The 19,708-nt window shown below is 44.6% G+C and overlaps 1 protein-coding gene across 1 annotated transcript; it reads right to left on the minus strand.

The window, feature by feature from the left end:
• Window positions 1-1,828: 1,828 nt before the first annotated feature.
• On the minus strand, window positions 1,829-19,023 carry SLC2A3 (solute carrier family 2 member 3). Its single transcript, XM_034935285.2, has 10 exons — window positions 18,633-19,023; window positions 16,423-16,515; window positions 15,600-15,760; window positions 13,832-14,072; window positions 13,069-13,231; window positions 12,275-12,462; window positions 8,439-8,543; window positions 7,008-7,109; window positions 5,410-5,613; window positions 1,829-4,217 (listed from the first exon to the last, which is right to left on the minus strand). The coding sequence occupies exons 1-10, from the start codon at window positions 18,645-18,647 to the stop codon at window positions 3,999-4,001; spliced, it is 1,491 nt and encodes a 496-aa protein (XP_034791176.1). The 5' UTR covers window positions 18,648-19,023; the 3' UTR covers window positions 1,829-3,998.
• Between the last annotated feature and the right edge of the window lie 685 nt (window positions 19,024-19,708).

Consider the following 19,708-nt stretch of genomic DNA (forward strand, 5'->3'; position numbering starts at 1 on the left):
AACTGCATTTTGTCTTATACCTTTTTTTTTTTTAAAGGAGTTTTGTTCTTATTGCCCAGGCTGGAGTGCAATGGTACGATCTTGGCTCACGGCAACCTCTGCCTCCCTGGGTCAAGCGATTCTCCTGCCTCAGCTGGGATTACAGGCGCCTGCCACCAAGCCCGGCTAATTTTCTTTGTATTTTTAGGAGAGACGGGGTTTCAGCATGATGGCCAGACTGGTCTCGAACTCCTGACCTCAGGTGATCCACCCACCTCTGCCTCCCAAAGTGCTGGGATTACACGTGTGAGCCACCGCGCACGGCCTATAGCTTGATATTCTTTATATTATTATTTCCAAAAAAAAAAAGTGTCATTTTTGTCTTCTGATAGGACCCAGACTGACACTTTAAATAAACATCACTTAGGGCCGGGTGTGGTGGCTCACCCCTGTAATCCCAGAACGTTGGGAGGCTGAGGCTGGCAGATCACGTGAGTCCAGTTCAAGACCAGCCTAGTCAACATGGCCAAACCCGATCTCTACTAAAAGTACAAAAATTAGCTGGGTGTGGTGGCCTATGCCTGTAGTCTCAGCTACTTGGGAGACTAAGTCAAGAGAATCGCTTGAACCCGGGAGGCTGAGGATGCAGTGAGCCGAGACCACACCATTGCACTCCATCCTGGATAACAAGAATGAAGCTCTGTCTCAAAAAAAAAAAAAAAAAAATGCATATAACAAGATGTGAAATTGGAGAGGCAAGGCTTTTAGGCAGATAGGGCAGTTGTGAAAATGAATCAAGGCAATTTAAACTGGGACCTAAGGTCACTAGATTTGTTAGTCATGGTGAAGGAGTTTGGATATTATTTTAAGTGGTAAGATGTAATTGGAAGGCTTTAAGCAGCAGAGTAACATTCAATTTTAAAAGATCACTCTGGGCTAGGTGCGGTGGCTCACACCTGTAATCCCAACACTTTGGGAAGGCGGAGGTGGGCGGATCACTTGAGGTCAGGAGTTCAAAACCAGCCTGGCCAACATGGTGGAACCCCATCTCTACTAAAAATATAAAAATTAGCCGGGTGTGGTGGCGCATGCCTCTAATACCAGCTACTTGGGAGGCTGAGTCGGGAGAATGGCTTGAACCCAGGAGGCAGAGGTTGTAGTGAGCTGAGATCACACCATTGCACTCCAGCCTGAGCAACAAGAGCAAAACTCTGTCTCCAAAAAAAAAAAAAAAAAAAAAGACTGGAGGAGGAAGTAAAAAGATCACAAGAGAAAAACAAAGTAGCTAGTTCTCAGTGGGGAAAGAAAGCAAAGTAATTTATCAAGTATGAAAAGCAACAAATGAAAGCTGTTTTTTTCCTTTTTTTTGAGACGGAGTTTCGCTCTTGTTGCCCAGGGTGGAGTACAATGGCGCGATCTCTGCTCACCGCAACCTCCGCCTCCCAGGTTTAAGCGATTTGCCTGCCTCAGCCTTCCCGAGTAGCTGGGATTACAGGAATGTGCCATCATGCCCAGCTAATTTTTGTATTTTTAGTAGAGACGGAGTTTCTCCATGTTGGTCGCGCTGGTCTTGAACTTCCGACCTCAGGTGATCCACCCGCCTTGGCCTCCCAAAGTGCTGGGATTACAGGTGTGAGCCACCGCGCCCGGCCACGAAAGCTTTTTCATTTCATCTACATAATAAACACATATTGTATTCTCTTATGTATGAGACTCTAAGAACAGAGTCTCATATGAGTATGAGGGTCTCATACAAGTCTCAAAGTCAACAGGCACTGAGTAGCCAAGTCAGGATTTAAAGCTCATTTTGTGGTTACAGGAAGGACAAAAAGTAAATAAGCCCATAATGTCGTGTACATTCAGAATTTTTATTTTAAAACAAAGAATCAGAGTAACAATAGAAAATCCATATGGAAATATTCACAATCTTCTCAGTGAGAAATGGGACCCTGCCTTACTGCCAACCTACTGTTTGAGGAGCCAGAAGTTGACATGAAGTTGCAAGGTCACCTCTTCAAGCTAAAGCCCACTCCATAGCTATGTGCATTTTTTTTTTTTGAGACGGAGTCTTGCCCTGTGGCCCAGGCTAGAGTGCAATGATGCGATCGCCGCTCACTGCAACCCCTGCGTCCCGGGTTCACATGATTCTCCCGCCTCAGCTTCCCAAGTAGCTGGGATTACAGGCGCCCGCCACCATGTCCGGCTAATTTTTGCATTTTTAGTAGAGACAGGGTTTCACTATGTTGGCCAGACTGGTCTCGAACCCCTGACCGCCCACCTAGGCCTCCCAAAGTGCTGGGATTACAGGCGTGAGCCACCGCATCTGGCCTCAGCTACGTGCATTTTTATTTAAAGGCTCCAGGAGCAGAGGGAACAGTGAGAACTGAGAACCAAAATACTGTCACTGGCAAGGGTTTGGCTAAAGGGTCTGAGATGTGTAAGCATCAAGAAGGGAAAGGGAGACTGAGCAACATATGAAAAAGGGGCTGTAGGAACAAACACAGAGAAAATAAGTCAACAATAATGTACTTCCACCCAGAGCAAAGTGACAGTGCACATACATTCATCCTCTCAAGTGTGGGCTGCACTGCACATTGACTCATACTGTCTAAACCTGGTTTATTGGAAAGATTCAAGTCCCCTGAGGGCATTCGGCATAGGACCACAGTGACATGGTAACAGACATACGCAAGCGTGCCGTGAGCCTAAAGCAACAACACACTTTAGATAATAATCTCTCAGAAAAAAATTCTCTCCCAGAGCTGAGGTTACAAATTCCAAGTTTGCTATAAACATTCTTTGGGGAATTCCTTTAAAGGTATGAGTTAAAATTAACAGAAAATCAACACCTAAAATCTCCTAAAGAACAAAGTGGAAAAATAATGAATCTCTACGAAGAACCAATTATTTTAGGTTTCTCATTTGGATGGCTCTCCCACGAGATAGGTGGCGGGATTACTTCAAAAGTAATGAGACTACTACAAGAAGGATTTATTTCATCCAGTGAGGGGAACACGCTTTCTAGAAATCACTTTCTCTTCCCTGGACTCCATCCAAAATTAGAACCCATCAACCGTCATTAACTACAATGCCCATATTAGTTAATAATCCTAGATTTCAAGTACTACTACATGTAAACTATTATCTTAAAGAAAAAAGCTCCAAAGGAAATCAGTAGCTTTATTATATAGGTATATGACTTTTACGAGAAATTAGTTTCCATCTGAAGGACAGAAATTGTTGAAGAGGTAACGTACAGACCTCAGGCACCACATCATTTACCCAATAATGAACAACATTTCTCCCTAAATTCTTATTGCACCTTAACCTCTCCAGCATCAAATCTTCTACTCTATAACCTCTCTTTAAACACCTCCCTCTAATCTCAATTTCCTTCTGTTTTTATTATTTGGCAAAATTACGCTTAAAAAAATAAATATTTCCATCATGGCATATATATACCTATGTAACAAACCTGCACATTCGGCACATGTATCCTGAAACTTAAAGTAAAAAACAAAAAAAATTATGTAATTAAACCGGAGGATAAAATAAATAAAACTCAAGTTAATTTGCCGCGTAGAGCTGTATGGAAGTGAGGAAGGTGCTCTTACATAAACCCCCTCCGGCTTCCACACTCATATGTATCTGCTTCCTGGTAAGTCTGAGGTTGGGGGAACTGCACCTTACTTTTCCTCTCCTATATCCCCTAGTGCGGCAATATCAGAACCCAAGGGAGGAAAAGCTGGCAAAGTTGTCATGTGCTAAGTGGCCAATCCCTCCTGAAATGAAGGTAGGTTCACTCGGTCTCTCCTAAGCAGAAGAGCATGTCCAGGAAATAAAATATTTAAAAAGCCATTGAAGATCCAACAAACCGCAGCCTTGGGGTGCTCATGGAGTGCGTGGGATGCAAGTAGCAGCATTCAGAAGCAGTCCTGGGTTCATCCTGATGAGGTCTCTCCCTTGTTGAGGGAGAGGTGGCTTTCCCATGCCGGGAGGGAGGTGGAAGGAGGCACGACTTAGACATTAGTGGTGGTCTCCTTAGCAGGCTCAATGCTGTTCATCTCCATGACGCCGTCCTTTCCAGATCTATCTGCACCGTGTGCCTGCCCTTCAAAGGCCCGTGTGATATCCTCAAAAGTCCTGCCACGGGTCTCAGGGACTTTGAAGAAGGTAAAAGCCAAGAAGGTAATGAGGAAGCCGGTGAAGATAATAAAAACGTAGGCTCCTAAATAGTGCTAGAGAAAGGACAGAAAAAAGGAAGATTGATATAAAAATCTGGTCATTGACAAAGTCAATTTCCTTCACATTCATATTTCCAATAGGCTTCAAGCTATAACCCTTCCATATTTAATGAAAACAGGTTTCTTCAGATTCACTTATGATTCCATTGCTAACTTACTGTAGTTCTCTCTAGTTTTCTTTCTGTCATTCCTTTTCATTACAGTTAGATGCTTCCAAATGTCTACTGAGTATTTTTGGACTTTTGAGTATTATTTTTAAAATCTGTGTTTCTGGGCCGAGTGCGGTGGCTCACACCCATAATCCCAGCACTTTGGGAGGTCAAGGTGGGAGGATCACTGGAACCCAGCAGTTTGAGACTAGCCTGGGCAACTCCATCTCTATTTATGAATTTTTTTTTTTTTGAGACGGAATCTCACTCTGTCACCCAGGCTGGAGAGCAGAAGCTTGATCGCAGCTCACCATGAACTCCACCTCCTGGGTTTAAGTGATTCTCTTGCCTCAGTCTTCTGGGTAGCTAGGACTACAGGTGTGTGCTACCGCAATGGTGTGATCTCGCTCACTGGGATTACAGTCATGAGCCACGACGCCCGGCCTAATTTTTGTATTTATTGTAGAAACAGGGTTTCACCATGATAGTCAGGTTGGTCCCCAACTCCTGACCTCAAGTTATCCACCCACCTAGGCCTCTCAAAGTGCTGGAATTACAGGCTTGAGCCACTGTGTCTGGCCGCAAATTAAACTTTATGAATTATTTATTTCTGCAATTTTCCATTTAATATTTTTAGACTACAGGTAACTGAAACTGAAGAAGAGGAGGGACTACTGTATTTTTTTATTTATTTAGGGATGGAGTCTTGCTTCCATCAAGCAGGCTAGAGTGCAGTAGCGTGATCTCAGCTCGCTGCAACCTCCACCTCCCAGGTTTAAGTGATTCTCCTTCCTCGGTCTCCCAAGTAGCTGGAATTACAGGCATGCACCACCATGCCCAGCTAATTTTTGAATTTCACCATGTTGGCCAGGCTGGTCTTGAACTCCTGACCTCAGGTGATCCACCTGCCTCAGCCTCCCACAGTGCTAGGATTACAGGCATGAGCCACCATGCCAGGCCCAGACTACTGTATTATTAAGGCGTATCTTCATGTCAGCTTACATAGGCTGGTTTTAAGATAAGGTGAGTTTACTTACAGCAGCAGAGGGGAAGAGCAATCCGACTAGGAAGTTGGAGGTCCAGTTGGAGCAGCCGGCCACTGCCATCGCAGCTGGGCGGGGGCCCTGGCTGAAGAGTTCAGCCACAATAAACCAGGGAATGGGGCCTGGTCCAATTTCAAAAAAGGCCACAAAGACCAAGATAGCCCCAATACAGACAAAGCTCATCCCATTATAGTTATCCTGTAAGAGGAAGGAACAGAGAAAATTAAATTTAAAGACAGTGTAACCTAGTATCTAGGTTCCCAGAAGCAACTAACGGCAAGCTCCTTCTGTCCCTGACGTACAATACAAAGAGTGGCTGTGGAGTCAAAAGGCTTGGATTTATTTTTATTTTTATTTTTATTTTTTGAGACAGGGTCTTACTCTGTTGCCCATGCTGGAGTGCAGTGGCACTACAATAGCTCACTGCATCATCGACCTCCTGGGCTTAAGCAATCCTCCCACCTCAGCCTCTCAAATCGCTTGGACTTGAAGCATGTGCCACCACACCTGTAATTAAAAAAAAAGTTTTTTTTTTGGCCAGGCGCTGTGGCTCACGCCAAGGCAGGTGGATTATCTGAGGTCAAGAGTTGGAGACCAGCCTGGCTAACATGGTGAAACCCAGTCTCTACTAAGAAGTACAAAAATTAGCTGAGCGTGGTGGCACGTGCCTATAATCCCAGCTACCTGGGAGGCTGAGGCAGCAGAAACACTTAAGCCCAGGAGGCGGAGGTTGCAGTGAGCTGAGATCCTGCCACTGCTCTCCAGCCTGGTGACAGAGTGAAACCCTGTCTCAAAAAAAAAAAATTTTTTTTTGTTTTTTTTGTAGAGACAGTTTCTTGCCATGTTACGTAGGCTGGTCTTGAACTTCTGGGCTCAAGCCGTCCTCTAACCTTGGCCTTCCAAAGTGTTGTGATGACAGGCATGAACCACTGCGCCCAGCCAGGATTGGATTTTTTTTTTTTTTTTTTTGAGAGAGAGTTTCGCTCTTGTCGCTCAGGCTGGAGTGCAATGGCACCATCTCAACTTACCGCAACCTCTGCCTCCTGGGTTCAAGCGATTCTCCTGCGTCAGCCTCCCAAGTAGCTGACATTAGAGGCATGCACCACCACTCCTGGCTAATTTTCTATTTTTAATAGAGACGGGGTTTCTACATGTTGGTCAGGCTGGTCTTGAACTCTCGACATCAGGTGATCCGCCCGCCTCACCCTCCCAGTGTGCTGGGATTACAGGCGTGAGCCACGGCGCCCGGCCGAGGATTGAATTTTTCAATCCCATCTATATGATCTCATATATGTCACTTTGTACTGAGACCATGTCATCATCTATTAAGTGTGATTACCTTGATATTATTCTAAGAATTAAATTAGATAATTTATTTTATAAGCTATAATAATGTTCTATAAATGTAAGGATTCTAACAGTTTACCTCCAGTTCTCTGACGACCCATGTTTCTTAAACTCTGGGCATCCTGCTTCTCTCCTCTGACTTTATTGACAAACTGCAACCTTAACAACCCACCCCTTGTGTCACAGAAGTCAACTGTAACCTCTCTTCTTTCCCCCTCCCTTTTTTTCATTCAAAGAGCACTTACCTTTAATAACAAAGAAACAGTCATGAGCGTGGAACAAAAAGCCATCCCTCCAAGGCCTATCATATGCAGAGTCCTTCTTCCTGCCCTTTCCACCAGAAATAGCTGGAAGAAGAATATGACATGAAACTTCAGTTTTCCTTTCCATGAAAACAGCATCTGAGCTACTTGAAATCTGCCTTACCAACAGCAGGACACTTGTTATGGATACCCCTCCTGTGATTTATGATTTTATATACATACATATTGTGTTCCATTCATAGGTCCTGGCTCAAAATCCCCATAGCCCTTGGTAGAGTCTTTTGTCATAATGTTGGGATGCTTCAGGCCTTAGGAGCAGGTCTCAGATAACAGAATTCTTCTCTGACTTTCTCCTGCCCTCCCACTTGGCAGGAGGCTAATCTGACTGTGGGTCATAGAACCCTCATTTCAGAGAGGGTCCTGCCCCACACCCTAGAGGAAGAAATGCTACAGAGAGGCCAACAAATCATCTAAGCAGACAGGCCCAGCTGGGTTCAGATCATTCCCTTTCTGTCCAATCACATGTCAGAAGAGTTGTCCATGCTTCAATCACGGAGAACCAATTAAGTCTGCATAAAAGGCCCAAAAGGCAGGGTGTGGGGAGCTTCCAGATATCTGAACCCGTGGAAGCTGACAGGAAGGTCAGCAACAACTCATCTATGTGCTAGGAGTGCACCCCAAGCCCACAGAGACAGAAGCTCCCATGCTCAGGATCCCTCCAGACCTCGCCCCGTGAATCTCTTCATCTGGTTCTTTATTTCTGTGCTTTAAAATATCCTTTAAATCAAACTAGGAAACAATTTCCCTGAGTTCTGTGAGCCACTGTAGCAAATTAATCAAACCCAAAGAGGGTGTCGTGGTAATCCTGATCTACAGCTGGTGAGTCAGAAGCACAGGTAAAACAACCTGGAGCTTGTGACTGGCATCAGGAGTTGGGGGCAGTCTTGGGAATTGGGCCACCAACCTGTGAGATCTGATGCTACCTCCAGGTAGACAGTGTCATAATTAAATCGCAGGACACCTAGATAGTGTCCACTGCGGAACTGATTGCACACCTCACGGGGAAAAATTCTCACATATTCTGGGGATCACAGATAACTTCTGTTGATTATTGTTGTTTTAGTGTAAAAACAGTGGAGTAACAGAGCTTGAGAGTTTTTCCAAACACCTCTCCTCCAATTCCAAGTTCAAAGCATACTATATAGTCCCTTCTATACTCCCTCCTTTCCCATCCATCCCATATTTGCTTGAAGAGTGAAGACTACATCCAACATTAAATTTATCTCTTTTTCCCAAAGGAAAATTAAGCAACAAAAAGGTAACTAAATGATGGTAGGGTCATGCAATCCATCTTTGAACATCTGTAGCAAGGATTCTTTTCTCCCCTGAAAATTACCAAACCATCCAACTTACAGAAACTACAGTGAAGATAGTATTAACCACACCCGCGCCGATGGTGGCATAGATGGGCTCTTGAACACCTGCATCCTTGAAGATTCCTGTTGAGTAATAGAACACCTAGGAGAAAAGAAAACATGCAGCTTTGATGCAATTCTGCACACCAGTTACACAGAACCCTCAAAAATAAAAGTCCCAGTGGGTAAGAAGTCCTTTTTCTAGGTTTTCGTTCAATACTAATATCCCTTCTGCAAATGAATTATCTTCTGTATCTTATCTCCTAGTCTGGATCTGTCACCCAGGCAGGACTGCAGTGGCACAATCTCAGCTCACTGCTACCTCCACCTCCCAGATTCAAGCAATTCTCCTGCCTCAGCTTCCTGAGTAGCTGGACTACAGGTGCCTGCAACCACACGCAGCTAATTTTTGTAGTATAAGTAGAGATGGGTTTTCACCTTGTTGGCCAGGCTGGTCTCGTACTCCTGACCTCAAGTGACCTGCTCGCCTTGGCCTCCCAAAGTGCTAGGATTACAGGCATGAGCCACCGCACCTGGCCCTCCTTTCTCTTTCTAAATGTTCTTAATTCTAGCTACTCATTTACATTGTTTCTTCTAAAAATGCTTATTCCCACTGTTCCATTTCCTCTTGCTTATGTCCACTTCACTAACTTACATAAAGGTGTAATTCCTACTAACTGGTTTCTTTTTTATAAGTTGAGACAGCAACTCACTGTTGCCCAGGCTGGTCCTAAACTCTTGGTCTCAAGTGATCCTCCTGCCTCTCAGCCTCCCAAGTTGCTGGGATTATAGGCATGTGCCATCAGGCCCAGCTAAATGCTTTTTTAATTGGCTCTTCCCCAAACTCTCAAAACATTGATAGGGACATCGATGTCTCAATTTGATAGTGAACTAATTGAATAACCTTATCCTGCTCATTGAATAAGCAGAGGTTGGGCTGTATTTCCTAGGCCTAGGCCCTTTTGAAGTGTTTTATGAAATAATACCAGCTACTATTGCAATTTAATATATATTAAATAAATTATTATGTTGTTTGCTAGGCACTGTGCTAAAATCTAAAGTTGCTATAACTACCATAGTTAAGAGAGATTAAAATACTGGACTCAGACCTCAAGTTAACAAAGGAACATTATCTAGGTTACCGAGGTTCACTTCAGTTTATTTCACCCAGAGTATTTGCCTCCATAGCAATATGTATTAGTCTTTTTGATGAATATGGACCTCTATATTGGGATTTACCTTCTCATGAAACAACTCTTTAAATCCCTAGTACGTAAGATGTAAACTATGTATATTCATATTTTCTAAAATAAGATAATTGTTTTTTGAAACTGAGATTTGTAGAGTCATTATTGAAAAACCTGCTGCTCTAGGGCTAATTAAGACTGTTAAGAAATCTCAACATATTATATGATGGCGTCAAGCTTGTGGGGAAAGATATTAGGCTAGTGCAAAAGTAATTACTTGAGCAGTTTAAACAAGCAATAAATAGGTATGCCAATTCTTTTCCTTAACATAATGTCTACACGTCAAAAACCTAATGTACATGTACACATCTCCATAAAATTTCTCATAGTAAAATGACTTTGCTATCTAGTGTCACCAAGCAAGGTAACCCCTACATCATCTCACCTAAATAGTTTACTCTGCTAGGTAAACATGATACAATGCAACCTCTTACCCATTTGCCCATAAGGGAAATTAGAAATCATCATTTGTGCAAAGTAGGTTGGAAAAGTGATTTCCAAGCCTGCTGTGCATCAGATTTTTTTTTACAGACAACTTTCAGGTCTCTTACACAGAGATTCTCAAATTCAGCTGACTCAGGAATCCCAACCCCCATAATTCTGATGCAGCCAGCTTTGGGTGAGATTATACCTGGCGCAAAATCTACTCATTGACTAGATTGGGAGCCAGTTTAGTCCAACAATAATTAATGTACATGCCGGGCGAGGTGGGTCACACCTGTAAGGCCGGCACTTTAGGAGAGAGAGCTGAGGTGGGTGGATCACCTGAGGTCAGGAGTTTGAGACCAGCCTGGCCAACACGGTGATATCCCTCTATTCTCTACTAAAAATACGAAAAAATAAGCAAGGTGTGGTGGTGGGCACCTGTAATCTGGGCTGTAATCCCACCTGTAATCTCGGGAGTCTGAGGCAGGAGAATCATTTGAACCCAGGAGATGGAGGTTGTGGTGAGCTGAGATTGCACCACAGCACTCCAGCCTGGGTGACAGAACAAGACTTCACCTCAAAAAAAGGATGGGCCAGGCGCAGTGGCTCACGCCTATAATCCCAGCACTTAGGAAGGCCGTGGCAGGCAGATCATGAGGTCAAGAGATCGAGACCATCCTGGCCAACATGGTGAAACCTGTTCTCTACTAAAAATACAAAAATTAGCCAGGCATGGTGGCACACGCCTGTAGTCCCAGCTACTCGGGAGGCTGAGGCAGGAGAATCGCTTGAACCCGGGAGGTGGAGGTTGCAGTGAGCTGAGATCGTGCCACTGTACTCCAGCCTGAGCGATCGAGTGAGACTCTGTTTCAAAAAAAAAAAGAATGTACACACCATACTCTGAAATGGCAGGAGTCTGTCCCTCAGACTGCTCACGGATCACTTGTCATTTCTCACAGGTGATCTTTTACTGATCCTGTTTTGCAGGGCCTGGACTGTGGTGAGGCAGCTAGGGAGTTGCCTCAGGTGCATTCTTTCATTCTTTCTTTTTTCTTTTTTTAAACAGGCACAGAACTAACGCAAGGTACATTCTTTAAAGAGGTGCTCATTCTCAGGGCTACACTTGCACGTAGCTGCCTCACCTGCCTAGTCCCAGCTCTGCTGCTCTGGAAAGTCTCGGGAGCACATTTTTCTCCAGTAATACGTGTGGCCTACATTATCATTTCCAAATGAAGAAATTTGAGACTGGGATTCATCAAAATCACCTAGGAGGCTTTTTCTAACTACTGTGTATTTCCTCCCAAGTTTTTTTTTTAAAGACAGGGTCATACTATATTTCCCAGGCTTGACTCCTGGGCCTAAGTGATATTCCCACCTCAGCCTCCCGAGTAGTAGCTGGGACTACAGGCATGAGCAGCCACCACACTTGGCTCCTCATAGATTCTGACATAACAGCCTCTAACCCCTCATAAGAAGCACTGCCACTTCAAATACAAATATCCTGGGTGTGCTAGGTAGGAGAAAAGTTCCAAGAACCAACTTACTATTTTGAGCATCAAAATGCTCAAAATAGTAAGTTTTGCAAAATGCTTTGTTACAAAATAATTTAATCCCATTGATCAAAGACTATCTGAAAACCCTTAGGGGATGAATCAGTATTTAAAAAGGTGGGACAAGGGTGCTGTTAATATCCATATTGACTAGAAGGCACAGGAATACTCTCTTCCTACAATCCACAGTCAAATGCAGGAAGCTGATATTTGCATGGAATACAAGGGCTATCTGCCAAATGCTAGCTTCCGTTTTGCCGCCCTCTTTAAACTATCATCTATCATGCCCTCTTTAAACCACCATGCTCGCTATACTAGTTGTAAAAACAGACTGGTAAAGTCAGTTCACTCTGAAGTTGCCAGTGTCCTTGCAGGGTCTTTTTTTTTTTTTTTTCCTTTTTTTAAATTTCAGAGACACAGTCTCACTCTGTCTCCCAGGCTGGAATGCAGTGGCATAATTATAGCTGACTGCAACCTGAAACTCCTGAGCTCAAGTGATCCTCTTACCTCAGCCTCCTGAGTAGCTGGGACTACAGAGGCACACCGCCACCATGCCCGGCATTTTAAGTGAAATACTTAAGACACGTTTGACCCTAAAGTATCACACTCACAGCATTGATCCCAGAGAGCTGCTGAGAGAGCTGGAGCACAATGGAAATGATGATGGGCTGTCGGTAGCTGGACACTCTAAAGAGCTCTAGCACGGTGACTTGCTTTTCTTGTGACATCCTTGCACTCTCATCTTTCATCTCCTGGATGTCTTGGGATACATCCTGGGTGCCCCACAACCGCTGGAGGACTGGTGAAAAGAAGAAAGAGGAAAGGATAAAGAGAATGTGCTGCCCCAAATTCATTCTTCCTGTAAGGCAGCCAGGAAAGGGCCGCACGAGATGAGGTGATGGATAGCATCATTCCTTTTTTTTTTTTTGAGACAGAGTTTCACTTTTGTTGCCCAGGCTGGAGTGCAATGGCATGATCTCAGCTCCCTGCAACCTCCACCTCCCGGGTTCACATGATTCTCCTGCCTCAGCCTCCCAAGTAGCTGGGATTACAGGCATGCGCCCCCATGCCTGGCTAATTTTGTATTTTTAGTAGAGACAGGGTTTCTCCATGTTGTTTCAGGCAGGTCTTGAACTCCTGACCTCAGGTGACCCGCCTCGGCCTCTTATAATGCTGGATTACAGGCATGAGCCATCACACCCGGCCTGATAGCATCCATTCCTAAACCCGCCTTTTCACCTCATTCTTTAGGGGCTGAAAATTTTACTCAGGAGTAATCAGAACCCTCCTCACTTGGATTCTGAGAGGCAGGGAAAGAGTGTAACAGAAAGTAGGTCCAGTACAATCATCCCTAAAACAAACCACAACCATATAATTCATGTAGTAAGGTGTGAAGGATACTCACTCTGCTTAGCATTCTCCTCTTCTTTTCTGTTAATGAGCAAAAATCTGGGACTTTCAGGGCAAAATGGAAGGGCTGCACTTTGTAGGATAGCAGGAAGGATGGTAAAACCCAGTAGCAGCGGCCATAGCTCTTCAGACCCAAGGATGAATTCCAGACCAAAGATCTAGAAACCACACAAAGATAATGCTATAAACCCCATACTTCACAGGCCACAAGTTCATTAAAACACAAAAAGTTCAGAAAATCATACATTCTTTTACCATGTGAAAAAATAAACAAATTGTGTTTCTTTTCCTTTCTCTACTCAGCATGCTTTTTTTTGTTTGTTTTTTTGAGACGGAGTCTCGCTCTGTCACCCAGGCTGGAGATCAGTGGCACAATCTCGGCTCACTGCAAACTCCGCCTACCGGGTTCACGCCATTCTCCCGCCTCAGCCTCCGGAGTAGCTGGGACTACAGGTGCCCGCTACCACGCCCGACCAATTTTTTGTGTTTTTAGTAGAGATGGGGTTTCACCATGTTAGCCAGGCTGGTCTTGATCTGCTGACCTCGTGATCCGCCCACCTCGGCCTCCCAAAGTGCTGGGATTACAGGCGTGAGCCACAGCGCCCGGCCTCAGCCTGCTTCTTCAGCTACTATCTATTATCTAAAACTTCCATATGTAATTGAACATGTGCCAGATATTCTTCAGTGCTTCACCTATGTTAACTTTTTTAATGACCCATGAAACTAACACTCATTAAGTATGAGAAGTTCTAGAGTACCTGGGCCACCAGAATTCCAACAACGATGCCCAGCTGGTTGAGAGTGCCAAAGGCACCCCGCAGGGCAGTAGGCGAGATCTCTCCAATGTACATGGGCACAAAACCTGTGCAGAGTCCGCAGAAGAGGCCAATAACCAAGCGACCCAGGATCAGCATTTCAACTGACTTAGCTACTTTACACAGTCCCATAAAGCAGCCACCAGTGACAGCCAACAGGTTGACAATCAGCATTGAATTGCGCCTGTAAGGTTAATCAAAGACAAAGTAGAATTAGCAAAGTGAGAGGCTCCTAACTTCTCTGTCCTCATTATTCTGTTCTTCTCCAGGCTCATATCATCTCTTTTTTTTTTAATCTAACTTTTGTTTTTCACTTTCTATTATCAGAACATTTCTAGTTGGGAACCAGGTGTGATGGTGCCCGCCTGTAGTCCCAGGCACTCAGGGAGCTGAGGCCGGAGGTCGAAGCTGTAGTGAGCTATGATTGGGCCTTTACACTCCAGCCCGGGTGACAGAGCAAGACCCTCTTTCTTGGGGGGTAAAAAAACAAAAGAACAACATAATCAAGTAAAACAGGTTGCTTTACCGATTTTTAAATGTGAATTCCAATTGCATTTCTAGAATATCTAATTGGCTTTTTTTTTTTTTTGGAGACGGAGTCTTGGTCTGTTACCCAGGCTGGAGTGCAGTGGCGGGATCTCGGCTCACTGCAACCTGTGCCTCCCAGGCTCAAGAGATTCTCCTGCCTCAGCTTCCAAGCAGCTGGGATTGCAGGCACACACCACCACGCCCGGCTAATTTTTTGTATTTTTAGTAGGGACAGGGTTTCACCGTGTTAGCCAGGATGGTCTCGATCTCCTGACCTTGTGATCTGCCCGCCTCAGCCTCCCAAAGTGCTGGGATTACAGGCGTAAGCCACGGCACCGGCTTTTTTTTTTTTTTTTTGAGACGGGGTTTTGCTCTTTCGCCCAGGCTGGTGTGAAGTGGCCAGATCTCAGCTTACTGCACCCTCTGCACCCCCACTGCAGGTTCAAGTGATTTTCCTGCCTCAGCCTCCGGAGTAGCTGGGATTATAGGTGCCTGTCACTACGCCTGGCTAATTTTTGTATTTTTGGTAGAGACAGGGTTTTGCCATGTTGGCCAGGCTGGTCTCGAACTCCTGACCTCAGCTGATCCACTTGCCTCGGTTTCCCAAAGTGCTAGGATTACAGGGGTGAGCCACCACACCCTGCCTAATTGGCAAATTAAAACAGTTCCTTCATTAGTCATAAATGAAAATATATTCTACCTTCTAAAACATATTGTTAAGCTTCTATAGAATAAGACTTTTTTTTTGCCATTATCCACATTTGCCATAGACTAAGAAGCACAAAAATAATTCCTACCAATCCTGGGTAACATAATAAAAACATTTATATGAAACCCCAATTTTTTTAATACAAGTAAACAACTTCGGACCTTGTAAATTAAGTATGTTTCTAGAAACCCCATAGTTGAGTTTACTAGGGAATAATTCTGAACTATCCCTAGCTGGACTGCAAAGGCCAATCACTCACAGTTCATCTCTTGCACAGCTGGGTGGGAGCTCTCCAGGGTAGTCGAGCTCCAAGCAAGGGCAGTCATATTCGGGGCCAGTTGGACTAGGTTTCCCTTGATTAGAATTCAAGGTGTTCTTATTCAAAGGCATCATCACCTCCCTGCCCTAACTCTCCACACTTGTCCTCAATGTGGCTGGTAGAGCCCACTTCCTTGCCCAGTTTCTAGTCAATACCTGCCAAAGCGGTTGACGAAGAGTCCAACGGAAAAGGAGCCGATCATACCCCCGACGGAAAATATGGCCACAGACAAGGACCAGAGAGACGTGAGCAGCACCTCAGAGGGTGGGGCATTTCCCTTGTCCGTCAAAGTTTTATTGATAAATTCCTTTATGATCTGCAAAATAAAAGGGTTGGTGGAAGAACAGACTGTTACAGTTGGATGAGAACAAAAGACAAACATTAGGGATCATTTCCTTCCTAGAGAATCAAGGGAATAAATAGACAGGAATGGAAGGGGCAGATAACGTATTGGAATTTATGTTAACTCTCCCTGGAATAGTAATTCTATTTGTCCTGAAAATCCCAGTAGGTGGCAGCACCGATGTTCACAGTCTACCCCAGCCCTCTGCTAAGGGAACCCAGCTTCTTTGTAACTAACCCCTAAGGGATAATACAGAATGTGCATCACTATGAGGTGAAAGAGTGGGAGGAAGAACAGCACCGCCCAGCGTTCAGGGAGTAAGTGAGCTTTGTGCTTCGATTAGATGACCCCACTAATTTTCCCCACCAATATTGTCTCCATCTTCAGTCTTGGACAGGATAGATACAAAGTTTGTCTTAAAATCCCCTAGTTTGGGGAGGGACCCTCACTAACTGTGTTGCTCAGGATGGTGTTTAACTCCTGGACTCAAGTGATCTTTAAGCCTCAGCCTCAGGAGTAGCTGGGACTCCAGGCAGATGCCACCATGCCTGGCCTTAAATTCTGAATTCCTGAAACCCTACTTAAAGGAATAACTTCCCTATTCTAAATTCTATTTATTGTGGCCTGGCACTCACCTTCTCAGGAGCATTGATGACCCCAGTGTTGTAGCCAAATTGGAAAGAGCCGATTGTAGCAACTGTGATGGCAAAGATCAGAGCTGGGGTGACCTGGAGGGAGGGAAGACAGAGGAGAGAATAGTCCTTAAAACTTGTGATTGATGACTGTTTCTTATTAATTATGGAGCTGTATTAGGAGAATTTGAGTTATGAGTGGTATGAAAAGAACATCCAATGAGATTTAGGTAATTAATGGGGAAGACAAAGGAATAGATTATACTAAAGAACTTATCTGGAGAAAAGAATGTGAAGTTAACTTGGTAAAAATGAAAGAAAATTGGGGAAGGAAGAAGTTAAGAGAAACTGGGTTGGTCAGTTTGGAAATATTTAAAAATTTGCATCAGGCAAATGTAGGCATAGAATTCCACTCACGAACTGGAGGGCAGAGAAAAAGACAGTCTCGGGTAGGATTACTAAGAATTGACCATTTTGGAAACAAATACAGTGCAGTCTGATCTGTACCCCAGACTCCACGGAAGCCCAGTGGTGGTGGTGGAGGGGGTGGTAGTTTGTGTCTTCACTGCTGGGCGGCTCTTTGAGTCTCTTATCTCTCAGGACCATGTAACCTACTGGATCTACCCACTGCATCCTGGCCCCATTTCAGTCTTCGTTTATTAAATACAGTTCTGCTATCCCTAACTCCCGCGCAGGGGAAGAAAGTACTTACTCTGAACCCAACATATAAGAGGCGAACCCAACATATAAGAGACATTTCTTAGTGGGGAGAACCGGTCATCTTCACCTTGCCTGGAATAATTCAGCCGGGCGAGACATTTTCCATTTCTACCTTGGGGCAGCTCAATTTTTATATCTGAGGCCAACTTCTACGCCATTCCCCCCCACCCCACCACCCAAAATCCCTTCAACCTTTCATATCTTAAACTCCTTTCCTTTCAGGTCGGGCAGATTAGGCAGCAGGCTGGGAGCTTCAGCAGGAGAAGTGACCTTGCCTGCAGCCTCCCAGATGTCTCAGTCCCAGCTAAGCATCGGTACCCCGGAGGGCCCTGCCAGTGCAATGCTCTGTTAAATCTTTTTCCGTTTAGTAAAAATCTCTTCTGTCTCCTCTCATCATTCACTATCTTTGAGAGCCTTTTCTTCTTTAGTCTCATAATTTTCCACCCCTTTCTTATTTTCCTACATTTTCTTTCTTTCTGCTTTGTAGAGATGGGATCTCACTATATTGCCCAAGGCTAGTCTCAAACTCCAGGCCTCATGTGATCCTCCTGCCTTGGTTTCCCAAATGCTGGGATTATAGGTGTGACCCACCACACCTGGCCCCTTATTTTTAGTTAAATTTATCTTGGTAAAAAATGCCTTTCTTGCTGCGCGCAGTGGCTCATGCCTGTAATCTCAGCACCTTGGGAGGCCGAGGCCGGCGGATCGCCTGAGGTCGGGAGTCGAGACCAGCCTGACCAACATAGAGAAACCCCGTCTCTACTAAAAATACAAAATTAGCCGGGCCCGGTGGTTCATGCCTGTAATCCCAGCTACTCAGGAGGCTGAGGCAGGAGAATCGCTTGAACCCGGGAGGCGGAGGCTGTGGTGAGCTGCAGTCGCTCCATTGCACTCCAGCCTGGGCAACAAGAGTAAAACTCAATCAGAAAAAAAAGAAAAGCCTTTCTCCCTGCAAATAATGCATATACAACACTCAATATTTTAGTATGTCCTGCACTCACGATTTTAACCCTAATAGGAAGGACAACTGGAATTCTTTCTCCTTAGCATCCACGAACCCCATATGTTATAGGACAAACAGATGGCCAGACCCTGGCCTGTGCCCCCAAACACAGACCTTTTCAAGGTCTAATGCTTCCAGAGAAGTCTTCACACTGGCTCTGAGACCCACACTTGTAATCCATACAACCAAGCAGCCCGATCCTCTAAACACTCAACCATCTCGTCCTCAGTGGCATATGGTTACCTAAAATAAACCTGAGAAGCAAACACAACTTCTCCGGGTGACTTTCCTATGATAAGGTGAACAGAACTGTATGACATTCAAAGAGAACTGATGAAGTGGCAGCAGTGCAGGCTAGAGATGAAATGAAAAGGCCTTAAGATGGCTTGGTGACTTAGGAGAAAATAGAACAAGGAGATTACCATTAATATTTGCCTTTCTGAGTGTATCCCAAACAAGCAAAAATAGCCAGTAATTTTATCATTCTTACCTTCTGTGTCCCCATCGCTGTAATCTAATTCAAGTCTTCAAGAAAGATCTAGGGGTGATTCCAGAAACAGCTTTTTCAGCCAACAAAACCTTCAAAATGTCCTTCTCAGCAGCAAGTTTTCTCCACGTCCTCAGGAAGGATCCAAAGTCTCACCATTACAGCATCTCTGGGTCTCGCTGGGATCATGACTATTTATAATCTCCGCAAAGGGTGGAGCGTGAAAGGGCGACAAGCCCCCAGCCCCACCCCACCCCACCCCACCCCCCTGAAGCAATCTTGTGATCTCTCGGAATTCTGTGTTATCAGAAGTACCCCCGCCCCCGCCCCACAGACAATAACGCCCTACCTCCCCCCTCTCTTAAAACCACATCCTTCCACTCTCTCCACCCTGGGTTTTTTTTTTTTTTCAAAAGCTCATCCTTACTCCTTCCCTCTTCTAATAGCAGCTAGAGCCTCTTAGTTTCACAGACAAAATACTACCAGAAAAGCCTGGAGGGAGGGCAAATACACTATTTTTTGCTCTCGCATCTGCTTGGGATTAAAACAATCTACAGAGAGATTAGAATAAATCTATCCATACAAAACAAAGTCAAGTGGGTGCTACTATCAGAGATTTAAGGTTGTTAGAAAGAGTGTTAGTAAGAATTCTTGATCCTATGAATTTATAGGCTGGGTCTACAATCTTTTTTTTTTTTGAGACGGAGTCCACAATCTTAAAGGGGAGGGAAAGACAGCCTGAGAGAAGAAAATCAGGGAAATAATTTTGCCAGTGTTCCTTTCTTCGCATAATCTCACCTGGAGGGAAGAAAATCTGAATTTCTAGGAGCCAGACCAACTATCAGGGCAGTAGGAATAAGAAGTTCAACTGTTTATGGAATACAATCCATATCCTTTTTTTTTTTTTTTTTTTTTTGATACGGAGTCTCTCTCTGTCGCCCAGGCTGGAGTGCAGTGGTGCGATCTCGGCTCACTGCAACCTCCGCCTCTCGGGTTCAAGCAATTCTCCTGCCTCAGCCTCCCGAGTAGCTGGGACTATAGGCGCCCGCCACCACGCCCCGCTAATTTTTGTATTTTTA

Source organism: Pan paniscus, chromosome 10, assembly GCF_029289425.2.
Source record: "Pan paniscus chromosome 10, NHGRI_mPanPan1-v2.0_pri, whole genome shotgun sequence".
Taxonomy (NCBI): Eukaryota; Metazoa; Chordata; class Mammalia; order Primates; family Hominidae; genus Pan; species Pan paniscus.